Below are 13,143 nucleotides of genomic sequence, written 5' to 3'. Positions count from 1 at the left end.
TCCAAAACATTAAATGTGAAGAGTCTGGTAAATTGAAAGCATTGATATGACCTCTTTATTTTACGTCTATAGATTCATTATGGGAGACCTGACTGATTCTGAAATCGATATATTTGAGCAGTCCAAAGATTTTGATTTGCATGGTTCTGATGAACAGCAGAAAGCATTCAACCATGGTACAGAACTAATTCCTTGGTATGTGTTGTCGATCAGAGCTGATGTCTACCAGTTCCTTCAACAAGGAGTAACCGTTATCCGCTATGACCAGGAGACACACCTTTCTGTTCGCTGTTTTCTCCAGCTCCAACCAGACAATAGCACATTGACTTGGACAAAACCATCCACAACTTGTCTTGCAACCACTAAAAATAAATTAGGTGCCCAAGGAAATACTGTAGAGGCAAAATTTCAGTTTCTTGCTAATGCTGGAATGAGTGGACTCGTAGAAGGCTTCTTAGACTTGTTCTCCGTAAAGGCGGTGTACATGGGGCATCAGGGCATTGATATGCACACTGTGTGTGTTCAAAACAAACTTTGTAATATGAACCTGGAAGAAAATGGTGTCACACTGCTTTATGGACTACAGACTACTGAGAACAAATTGTTGCACTTTGTTGCGCCAAAATTCACAGCTAAAATGATATACGATGGATTGCTGGAATTAACCAAAGCTGTAAGAAAGATCAAACATTTCCCAGATCAGAGACTGCAGTGGCTGAGGAAGCAGTATGTTAGTCTCTACCAGGTAACATCTGAAATTCATCATCTGTATTATTAATATTGTGTTTAAGACCTTAAGATTCTTCAGACCATTCTGTTTTGTAATAGTTACAGATACTCCTTGTAGAAATTGCTTGATCAGTTCATAAGCAACTCTCTGGTCTTTTTTCATTGAGCATAAACTGTCAGGCTGCCTCTCTTCAGTTTTTGTTGGCTATTGCCATCTGCCTCAAACATACTTGAGATAAAATGAAGCAAGTCTGCTCTCACATCAAGTTTACCTTTGCCATTCTGTCATAATAACATCACTGCTCTTTCCATAGAACATACTAGGGGGTCAGGTGGAGTTGATAAAGAATAGGTCTTTGGTTTTGACCCTGAAAAAAAACCACACAAAAATGCACCGTATTGCAGCATTTTTTTTTCTAAATGCTAAATCAGATAATAGAGGCAAATTCCAGGCAAATGTTTTTGGGAAAAGCACTGGTAAACTCAAACACGCACTTATTTCTTATATCTGCTGAAGACATATGTAGTAAAAAATGTGCAATTTGACCTTTTTTTTTTTTTAATCATGTATAAACTTCTATATTACTTTTGAATGTGTTCCTTGAAGTTAATAAGTGTTTAAAAGCAGTCCTAAAAACATTTATAAAAGCCCATATTGCTTTTATAGGGGGTTTGTAGGAGTTTCTAGGTGTTTAAAATGCTTCTAAACACCTATAAGCTCTTTCATTTTTTTCAATGAAAGGGCTTTTAAATGCTTATAACAATTTTAAATACCTCTGATTCAGTGCATTCATTTGTGTATGTTTATAGGTATTTTAAAATGCCCTGATGTAGTTTAGTCCATTGGAATGCATAGATATTTCAAACATGGACTTTTAAATGCACCTGTTAAATGCTGGGGAATATGTCCATGTAGACTAAACCTAGGGAAACCCAGTTGCCAAGTCCATTAATTGTTAAAATAGCAAGGTTAAAGAACATTGCAAATAAATAGTATATTATTTATTGGAGGGACAAATTTTACCTGAAAGAATTTGAAATACTCAAATTTCCATGCTTTTACATTCACTTTTTGAAGTTGGTGATATAATCACTTTAGGTTATCAAAATTGCATGTCTGCTCTTCTTGTTTGTTACTAAATATATATACTGCCTGTTTTTTGTCACTTCATGGAAACAACCATTTAAGATATTAAAAGTAAAAGAAAATCATTAAAATAGAAAACATTTATTGTCTTTTTTATGATATAATGCCCATTTTCACTTTAATAAATGTTGCCTATAGGAGGATAACCGATTTGAAGGACCAACACTAGCACAGGCTGTGGAGCTTTTTGGAGGAAGGCGGTGGAGTACTCGAAATACAAGCACAGGAACATTAACCAAAAGCACTGAAAAACCAAATGTACAGCGTAACAATACTCTGGGGATAAACACAACCAAGAAAAAGAAGAAAGTTCTAATGAGGGTATAACATTTTGCTCTTCCTGATTCACTTTATTAGCATTAATGTAAGGATACGGAAGATGATATCATGTAATCTATTTTCTTTTATCACCAACTGAAATTTTAATTTTACAATTTTAAGTATAGACGCTATATCTTTTGGAGGTTATCTGTACCACCAGTAATTGAATAACCTGTTTGTGTTTATATAACAAAAATTAAAATGCATGTTTTGTACCTCCTTTAAAGCAATACACCTAAAAGCAACTCATTTGTATTTCTGTAGATTAGGAAAGGCAAAAATATCTTTTAAAAAAGATTTATTCTAACTATTACCATAAATCTGCATTATAATCTTGAATACCAAAAAGCAAGAGCTGAATAAGTTTATTTTATTGAGAAAATGATGCTCCATGTGTGAAGATTTGGATACTGGGTTATGTGATCTCCAGTGAAGGGTAGAATAAGAGCTCAGATGACTTAATCCCCTGCTTCAGTAGATTACAGAGGAAAAACATGTTTGTATATGCAGTCAGCCCTAGAGACACCCCTTACTAGCATCTCCTCTTTGAAGGTATATTTTACTCTTAATATAACTTAATGTTAAAAATAAAGAACTCAAAAAGTAAAGAATTGTAATTGTATAGAGAAACATTTAGAAATGTCAATTATTTTTAGGCAGTACTCTAAAATTTACAGTGCATTTAATGGTATGTGAAGGTACCTAATTTACCCTGTGCCTGCAGAATCCTATCACAAGATTTAGTAATGTCACGTGGAAGTAAAATTCCTGCCTTTACTAACATGATCATCTTAACACACAGACAGTGGAGAACAATGCATTGTTGGGTTCTTGGTGGTGGAAGTATTGATGACTAGTCCTTTGTAATCTCCCTGCCTTTATAGGCACATACCATGAAAATCTGTTTCAAAGTTTAGCCTTCTGCCACCATGACAAAGGAAGAAAATGCAAATGATACCTACTCTGTAGATTAATAGAAGTATAATATATGTGTAATATTTTACCAGGGAGAAAGTGGAGATGCTGCTGATGATGAGATGGTAACAAGGAAAAACAGGAGCTACAAAGAGAGCCGCAGCAGAAGTGGCTCAGATCCTCCTGAAATTGATGAACAAGAAGAACAAGGTTTGACATGAGTACTTGCTAAACACAGTCTCAAACTTTAGTTTGTAGTATTCACTTACGGGTATGTAAAGGAAGTCAACACCGTTTCATGAACTGAGTCTTTTAATATTTATGCATTTTTATTCTACATTTAAAATGTATATCCTGTAGACCATGGCTGTCGAGCTTGAGTCCTCAAGGGACACAAACAGCCCAGGATTTTCCAATAAACATCGGAGTCCATTTCTGATTATTTAAATAGTACACCTTGCTACATTTTCAGGCTTCTAAAAAAATAGTAAAAGTGTGTGCTGATCCTGGTTTTTGAAAACTGAATTCGGACAGCCATGTTGTTGCAGACCCTGTTTAATTATACTTATTCAAAAGAATTCTAGCATTTCCAAAAATGTCAGATGGCAGAAAAAAGTGACAGATTGTTCAATTATGCAGACAACTCTATACAACATGACAGGGACAAGGGTCATAGCTCTTGTATATGTGGCCGGGAACAAAGTGGTGTAAGATTATGGCAGGAGATCAAAAGCATGGTTATTGATATCATGAATGAGGTAGTTGCACAGCATTGTCGCATATGGTTCCTAGGGGGTAATAATTAGGTATGTATCTGGACAACAGAGAATAGAACTAAACATGGTAGATTTAGTACTAATAGTACAAATCAAAACATGTTTTTTTTTTAATCCTGCCAGATACATGTAGTGTGGCTTGGGATTCTGCCTCTCATTATTGACATGAGGGTAATATCTAAATTCTAGCTGTATTTGTGTCCCTGTTGCTAGCAAATGTATAAAGTTACATCTGAAGGTTAATAGGTATATTTGGTATAGAGTAGGGAGAGGCAGAGTACTGCAATAGAAGTTATTTTCTGTGTACATCTGTGGCATTTTTACAATACAGAATATAATATTTTGCATTAAAAAATATTTCATCAAAAAACTTGATTTTCTAACTACTCCACTGGTTATAAGAACTAAATTGACATTTCAGGTTTTTTTTTTTTTTTTGGGTGTGGGGTGTTGGGGGGTTTATCCAACAAATATTTATTATATTTTCGTACATACTGGTATGGGCAACAAATAAAACTGTGCTGTGTTGTGTGTGCAGAAGGTTATTAAAAAAGATTCTTGCCTTCCCATGTGTTTTTGCTATAGAAGAATACTTTGAAAAAAAAAAATTAGTGATACATTTTGTTGTTTTTTTTACTGAATGTAAACATTCGAAAAGGAGAATCTGGATGATCACCATGGACAACACTGACTTTTCTTTAAATTTTTTCTCACAATATTTTTTACACTGGGTTCTAAAACTACTGTATATTGTTACAATTAGGATTGCAGTTTAGATCTAGTGGTTCCCGGAAAATGGGGATGTAACTTTCTCACTAAGTTCTCTTTTCTATTATATATATATATATATATATATTTTCAGATCACAATACAGTTTCTGGATTTTCTACATCTCATACTATTCCATCACGGAGAGCTCACTCTGCATCTGTCTCTGGTTCTTCAAATGTAACACAAGGGACAACCGCACCTATCCGTCCCGCATCCTCGCCAGTCCTGTCAAGTTCCAACAAACCTCCAACTGCGTAAGCTATGCAAGATTGATGAGAATGGATCATATTATGTTACATTTTATACTAATTGATATCCATGTTTACTTTTTCTTGTTTAAAAAGTTTACAAATCCATAGCAGTTTTGCAATGGCTGTAAAATCATTGCAGGATTCTTGTCTAAGCCTCTTCTTGGCAGTAGATTGTTCTACCTTCCATATTTTTAGAGCTCCTGCCAAGAGTCCCAAAATGATTGTATATTTTATCTTGTAAATCAAAGAATTAAATGTTATTAAAATGATTTGATTTAGTCCAGAATGGCACACCACAAATGCACAAACTGGCACATGTTGTTCTGCAATAAAACACTAATAAAATTATTTAATTTTCCAGCACATGGAGCAGTTCAAGTTGGCATGGAAGAATTAAGGGTGGAATGAAAGGTTTTCAGTCATTTATGGTTTCTGATAGCAGCATGAACTTTGTGGAGTTTGTGGAGCTCTTCAAATCTTTCAGGTAATTTTACTTAGGAGCTTATTGAGAGAATATATTTTAAGACATGTATAAATCTACAGGTATTACATAGCATATCTATCCTCAATGCAGTAAAAAGAAAAACAACCTTTTCTCTTTTAGTATTTTTGTGCCTCCATTAATCACACACAGCATGCTCAAATACAACACTTTCACTCTGATGGTATAACCTATATAAGCATTTTTATTTATTTATTTTTTTTTAAGACAAACCTATGAGTTGTTGTAAACTTTAAAAAGTCTTGGCTAAAACACGCCTGTTTTTATTCAAAAAAAAGGCACATTTAGGTTTTCACCTACTGTGATTTTTTTTCCCAATGAGAATGCCTTAATCGACAAATAAGGGTGCACATCAAATCCCAAAATCATTATATGTTGCAACTTATCAAGAACAAGAGAAACTTTTCTGTAAAATAAAGCTAATAAAAGCTTGCTTATGGTACTTTTTTTTAAAGATTACAGCAGCTGACATGTTCACTTTCAATAAAACATATTATGTGACTAATATACATTTTTTTCATCATACCCTTTTTCTTATTTATAGTGTTCGAAGTCGAAAAGATCTTAAAGATATTTTTGACGTATATGCTGTTGCCTGCAACCGTTTGGGTTCAGAATCCATCCCACTGTACACAAACTTGACAATTGATGAAAATGTCAGCGGAGTCCAGCCAGACCTAGGTTTGTAATATACTAACACTATTCATTGTCAAATTTCACCAGCTTCATTTAAAATAATCGAGCAAAACAAATACCCAGGGGTCAGGTTATTAAACTACTTTAAGAACTGCAAAGCATTTTTAAGTGCTACTTAAGAAAGTTTATTTCCACAGCTTCTTGAAACTCCCTTTTGGCTCCTAATTTTAATTGATTCTCTACTTTGAAATAAAATATGTCCACCTCTGGAATAACAGGAGCTTTTAAACCCAGATGGTCCATTTTGTTAGTATTATAAAGACATGATACAGTTTACGGTCAATAATAAGAATGTATGTAATTTCAGATTTGTGTTACAAAACAGTTTATACCATTTGCTTATTATACCGTAGACATATGTAGCCTATTTACAGCATGGAAGAGCATTAATTAGCAAAAAAATATTCGCTAAGAATCTGATTGCACTTTGTTTTATGTTCTAGATTTATTGACCAGGAATGTATCAGACTTGGGGCTTTTCATTCGCAGTAGACAACAGTTGTCAGAAAACCAGAGACAAATTTCTGATGCTATTGCTGCCGCCAGTATTGTTACCAATGGCACTGGAGTGGAAAGTACCTCACTTGGTGTGTTTGGACTAGGAATACAGCAGTTTAATGACTTTTTGGTCAACTGCCAAGGCGAACACTACACGTATGACGAAGTCCTCAGCATTATTCAGGTCAGACTTTTTCTTATTTGTCTATACAATTTTTTGTCTTGTGATTTAGAGAGGAATATTATATGTTTAGTAGCACATTCCTCCAGACAAATTTCACTGCCAGTCATAAAACGATCCCATCTGCAGCCCATCATATTTATTGTTGATGTTGACACTGGAATTTTAAGTTATGCATATAGTGTCATCAGTATATGTATTCCAAGAAACTAGATGTGTATTTTACTGATATTGTAATATAAAAAAATTAATATTGTATCTTTAGAAGTTGCACCAAAAGATGACATGACTAAATTTATATGGTATACAGTTTACTAACAAAGGGATTTGCACTGAGTGAAAAAGTTAATTTAGAATAACAATGCATTTTGACACCACCTTTCTTAAAACACGAGGAACAACATTCAGAACACTACAGCCATACGTAAGTATTATTTGTTTTACTAATTGCATTTACCTTTCTTTCTTTCTTTTTTTATTTGTAAAGAAATTTGAGCCGAGCATCACTATGCGTCAGCAAGGACTGATGTCGTTTGAAGGATTTGCAAGGTAATCATATATTCTTCAGTCGATACTTAATGTAGATATAATGCCTTTTATATTGGATTCTGTCATGCTAATGTGTCATTATATTTTCAGGTTTCTGATGGATAAAGATAACTTTGCTTCAAGAAATGATGAGTCTCAGATAAATGAAGATGACCTGCATTTTCCCCTTTCATATTATTTTATTGAGTCTTCCCACAATACTTACCTTACAGGTCACCAGCTGAAAGGGGAGTCTTCTGTAGAGCTGTACAGTCAGGTAGGACATTTTATGAGGACAAAATGGTTTACGAACATAAATTCTAAAGATAATTAAACATGTTTATGTTAACCTTCATACAGATTAAAGCTTCTTATTCCTCAGAGTATTCGTGCAATGTTGTAGTTTTTTTTTTTTTTTTTTTTTTTTTACTTGAATGGCTAAGCATTTAATTGCTTGTTTAGGAGCCCATTGAGGGAAATAATGTTTGATTAGTTGTGCTTCTAGTTCTCAAAAATCTCTTTTGTAGGACACATGCAGTTGGAGTTTTTATTAGTTTTGAATGTTGTCTGTATCCCGGTTGAGAAGATTTTCCTTTCTCTTCCTTCTCTGCCTGATAACATTTTTCTACACAGAAAATAAAGGGAAATCTCCCAATTGGGGACATAGACAATATTACCAATTTGGTAGAGGTTCTAGGCCTAGCTTAATATTGTTATCTGAACAAGTTAGGGGAATTTTTCTTCATGTACTGTCCTTTCTGGGTTGAGGAAAGAAAGATCCTATGTAAGAATACACAAAACACTTTTTACCCTATGCAATGCTTAAAATCTGTATGACTAAAGTCGGGATTTTTTTTAGTGTAGCTCTAAAAGATTATAATTTCTATAAACTATTATAAATTTTATATAATATAATTTTTATAGATGTTTCCTTTTGGTTTGAGCAATGTGTAATCAACTATCTAATAAACTAGTTTACTCTGTTGCCCAAGTATCAATGACAAGTAATTCTTTCCTAATACAGATATTATTCAGTCATGCATATTTTGTAGCATAAGCAGTTTGGCAGCATAAGCAGTCACATGGGAAAAAATAACAAAGTAGGCAGACTATTTCCCCAGAGAAAGTCATCCAGTGTTGTATATTAATATCTAACAGTGTCCATTTACAGTGCATAGTGATTGTTGCATAATCATCGTATGGATTGGGCAACGATCTTTGAATGTCTGTGGGCTCAAGTGTTAGTGAAACTGTTAGTAGTATGTCTTCAATTGTTCTAGCTTGCACAACCTCAGCCTCCGCGTGTTACCTCATAGCTTTTCCATTCTTTGTTGTCCACTGCTCTTCAGTGTTTATGTTAATGCTTCCCTCCCCCTTTCCCCCTCACTCACATCATCGTCTTATTTATATACAGATAGCGTTTTTACCCGGCATAACTCCTTCGTTCAGAATTTTTTTTTCTGCAGATTTGATGAGGTAACTGGGAAATGTAATACACTGGAAATCATCCAGAATAGGCAGAAAAGGGAAATACTTTTCTATTCTATACTGAAGTATTGTAAGACAGAAAATCGGTCCTCTTGGAATACTTTTTCGACACACTCTGACTGACGTAGTCCTCTAAATTTGAAGTTTCCCACAGGAAACGCTTTTCTGAAATAGTATCTATATTGTGAAGTTAAGAAAGTTCCATTATAGTATCTTTATACAATAAAACACTTGCTGATAACAAAATTCTGTGTCTTCAATTTATTTGAACAAAAGATCTACTTGTTTCTTTAGGTTCTCTTACAAGGATGCAGAAGCGTAGAATTGGACTGCTGGGATGGGGATGATGGCATGCCGATTATATATCATGGACATACACTAACAACCAAAATTCCCTTTAAGGTAAAGGACTTGTCATACAGCAATACAGATAACCACTGAAATACATTTTTAGGAAATTCCTTTTGTAAAGTTTACAGTAAAAATGTTAAGCCATTACATAATGTGAAAACATCAAGCCTAAAGAAGATAATGTAAGATTTAAGTGGAACTGGAAATTTAGTGTAATAGTGAATATCACAAATTATGTATGTGTTCATTATAAAATCATAATAAATAAATAAATCTATTTATATATACAGCCAGCAGATACGCCTGAATAAGTCTTGTTTTATCCATTTAAAATCTTCTGCACACAACCTGGCAGACTATGAAGATCAGGAGAGCCATTCAAAGCTTTACTGGTTCACAAATGTTTGTTTACTTAGCCCTGTCCATACTTACTGGAGGTGAGGGCACAGAGGTAAAGTGGTTTAAGTTTGTATGATCAGGCTGGTCAATATTGAAGAAAGCGGCAGGTGATTTCCCTATTGCATTATTTGACTGGTCTGTCTGATCAGGTTTCTGGCAAAAAGCTGAGCTGCGCATGCGCAACATCATCTTTATTTGCCCGGGAAACCCAGCAATCTTGGCTTACCTTGTGTGTGCCAGGATGACATAATGTCTAATCAAGATGGCTGAAGATCAAAGAATCTGAATAAAAGAAAGAAGATGGTCCTTTTTAGTTCCCTAGTAGGTAATGTCAAATTCCCTGTTTTGTAAATAGAGCCCTTAGTGTTGGTATTTCATAGAGGCAAACTAACCAGGAAGACTACCAGGAACAGCTAAACTAACAGTAGTAATAAAAGGCTTGTACTGTGAAATATTTGCATAGTTTGTATACATTATACGGATGTAAAGGACCGTGGCTGTTGCACTGTGCATATTATAGGCATAAGATTGGACATGTATTTATAGGACATACGATTGTAACCCCTAGATTTGTTTTTGGAATTTTGCATAAAAAAATGAGTTTGTACTCTAAATATAATATCTATGTATTCTTTCAACAGGATGTAATAGAAGCTGTTGACCGAAATGCGTTCATCAATTCTGACATGCCAATTATACTCTCGATAGAGAATCATTGCTCCCTACCCCAGCAGCGCAAAATGGCTGAGATTTTTAAGGTGAGTTGATGCTGCATGTGTAATATTCCTGTCTGTGTTTTTACAGTACATTGTTACATTTTTTTTTTGTTCTTTTTTTTAGTCTGTGTTTGGCGAGAAATTAGTGACAAAATTCCTCTTTGAAAGTGACTTTTCTGATGATCCCATGCTTCCTTCTCCTTGGCAATTAAGGAGAAAAGTGCTACTAAAAAACAAAAAACTCAAGGCACATCAGACTCCTGTGGACATTTTGAAACAGAAGGTCAGTGTGTGATGAATGGCCTGAGGTTTAGGACCTCTACTTCCTCTCAATGTAACCATATATTATAAAAAAAATTGCAATATGCAATCAATATTTCCTTCCATTCAAATGGAACCTAATTTAGTATCCAATTGAAATTGCCAACTGTCTTATTGCACTACTCAAATACTGGGAATAAATACATTTTACAATTTTTTTTTCAATATCTAAATGACATCAAAAAACACAAAATAATAACAATAGGCTTTTTAGGCATACCAACATAATAATTTAACAAATGACATATAAAAAAATCACACATTTATTTTGCAATAAATATCAACATAGCTATGTCCACAAAACACTTTTTATTATACACTGTACATAAACTCCATTTTAAAATACATTAAACATGTTCAGAATGATCTATAAAACCTTCAAGCCTGACGTGTTCTGTAGAATTTGCTAAAGGAGCTCCAGAAGCAAATTATCTCTGGAGGAATCATAGCTAATAGCTAATATTAGAAAAAGATCAAAACCGCATTTCTGAATATCTAAATGTTAACAATCAATCATGTGGCAGAAATTTGTAAAGCAGCTTGTATACTTTTAAGGTATTTATTTTGGATATGCAGGTAAATGTAAAACTGTAGTTCTGCGGTGACAATGAGAGTTATTAGAAACCTCTCTTAGGACAGAAACATGACAGGTGTGAATTTTGACATTTTTGCAGGCTTTGAGATGGGCATCCTTATTTTGCTTCACCATGTTAACTAAAACAAGTAACATTTCCTGTTTCCTGACCCCTGATATGCAAATGTCCGGGACAGTGATTTCCTAAGTAATGAAGAATGAGTAAGAATAACAGCCCTGGATCCTACACATTCAATGACAATTACAAATTTCTGTCCTGATAAGTTCCTTTTCAGACCCTCAATTGAAAAAGACTATGGCAAACTTGTTCAGCCCCATCTTTGTAAGCCCTGTAGAATGCAAGTTTATTATAGAAGCCTAATTTAAAAGCTAATATATCAATGTATAACAATGATAATGTTAATGACAATGATAATGTGTAACAATGTTTGTTTTCTACTTTGTACATCATTGTAGGCTCATCAACTTGCCAGCATGCAAGCACAAGCTAGCAATGGTACCCAAGTCTTAAACACCAACACTACCAATGAGGAAGAAGAGGATGATGAAGACGATTATGACTATGACTATGAATCACTCTCCGATGGTATACAGCTTTATTTTGAACAATTGCTTATTTTGTGCCAACTGACTATCTTTATCCTTAAAATCTTTAAAGAAAATGCTTTTTCTGTGTAGTCTCATTGCTAGTAGAACTAACCTGTTTAATGATGTCCTCTTTATAATAAACTGCTTTGCTTACAGCACTCACTCCGTAAAGGTACTGCTCAATCGTTAAAGCAAAACTATACTCTATATGCATACTTGCCATTCCTGGCAAGTAACCATCCTACATATGTGGGCATAATATGTAGTATTACTGTAAAAATTTGGCACCTCGTTGGTCCCTCCTCAGTGTTAGTTCCCTGGAAGTTAAAGACAGAGAGGTGGATTCCAAGATAGATTGATGAATGAACACCTGGCTCATCACCATTCATGGCAGGGATCTTTTCCATCTCTGACAGCCAATGGGAGCACTCTTCAAGCACTCAAGAGGGTTCAATGATTGTTAGGCTACACAGCAAGGAGTGTTTCTATTTACTGATGATTGTCAAGGGTGGAAATACACCCAGCTATATTATGTCCTGCTGTGGGGCCAGTACAGAAGAGGAAGACTAAATGCTAGACTTTAGAAGAACACAATATATCATATTACGGAAAGGGTACGTTTTTTTTTTACTTATATCTTGTACGATACTGCTTTTTTGTATTTTTGATAAGGAGCTTACCTACATTTTAAGGACATTGTGTTTTAAGTGGTTAAGAATAATCATTTCTTTATAAGAAAAATCACAATTCATTTTTAGATGTGTTAGTAGCACTTAAAGAGCAATAATATGATACATCTTTTAATACTAATAAACTAATGGCACTGCATGAACCACAGTTTGTTCCTTTTTTTTCCACAGAGATCCATTCTACACAGAGATCCATACAACATTTATTCATATGTAACAGATAACAGCTTCTTGTCAAATTTTTTTCCTTTTTTCTTTCAATTACTGAATCATAATGACTTGTGTTGCCTATTTATTCGACATTTCCTTCTCTGATTGCCTATTTGACTCTTTTCCTGTAGCTGATGTCCTTAATGCTTCCCCTGCACCTAACAGCCAGGAAGGTAAAAGCCATTTCAATAGATGTTCTAACTGCATGGATTTATACTACTCATCTCCTGTTAATTAAGCTGTCTGTTCACAGAAGAAGGCTTGTTGCCTTGTCTGTATGTGCTATTATTTCTGTGTAAAATGTGATTGTTTTTATACTGTGCTATAGCACATATTTTATTGTTTTGCTACATTTCATGGCCAAGAGACACATGACTAAAAATGTAACACCAGCACCAAAATGGTGTACTATTGCTTGGTCATGTGATGCATGCCGTGTCTTTATTGACATAATATATTCACATACATGTT

General features: G+C 34.4%; 1 protein-coding gene across 2 annotated transcripts in view; it reads left to right on the top strand.

The window, feature by feature from the left end:
- The window catches only part of PLCE1 (phospholipase C epsilon 1), a 149,507-nt gene that overhangs the window by 109,267 nt on the left and 27,097 nt on the right, over positions 1-13,143 (top strand). The window contains exons 8-21 of one of the 2 annotated variants that reach the window (XM_072424414.1): positions 73-745; positions 2,015-2,197; positions 3,205-3,322; positions 4,751-4,913; positions 5,272-5,394; positions 5,957-6,093; positions 6,552-6,790; positions 7,275-7,336; positions 7,427-7,592; positions 9,098-9,205; positions 10,195-10,311; positions 10,394-10,552; positions 11,642-11,771; positions 12,804-12,845. In XM_072424414.1, the coding sequence (XP_072280515.1) occupies positions 73-745; positions 2,015-2,197; positions 3,205-3,322; positions 4,751-4,913; positions 5,272-5,394; positions 5,957-6,093; positions 6,552-6,790; positions 7,275-7,336; positions 7,427-7,592; positions 9,098-9,205; positions 10,195-10,311; positions 10,394-10,552; positions 11,642-11,771; positions 12,804-12,845 (2,420 nt within the window). The remainder of the gene's footprint in view (positions 1-72; positions 746-2,014; positions 2,198-3,204; positions 3,323-4,750; positions 4,914-5,271; positions 5,395-5,956; positions 6,094-6,551; positions 6,791-7,274; positions 7,337-7,426; positions 7,593-9,097; positions 9,206-10,194; positions 10,312-10,393; positions 10,553-11,641; positions 11,772-12,803; positions 12,846-13,143) is intronic. The other variant, XM_072424415.1, reaches the window with a different exon arrangement.

The sequence above is a fragment of the Pyxicephalus adspersus genome, chromosome 10 (assembly GCF_032062135.1).
Source record: "Pyxicephalus adspersus chromosome 10, UCB_Pads_2.0, whole genome shotgun sequence".
NCBI classification, from domain to species: Eukaryota; Metazoa; Chordata; class Amphibia; order Anura; family Pyxicephalidae; genus Pyxicephalus; species Pyxicephalus adspersus.
The sequence above is the reverse complement of the archived record's forward strand: the minus strand, read 5'-3'. Positions and strand labels throughout refer to the sequence as shown.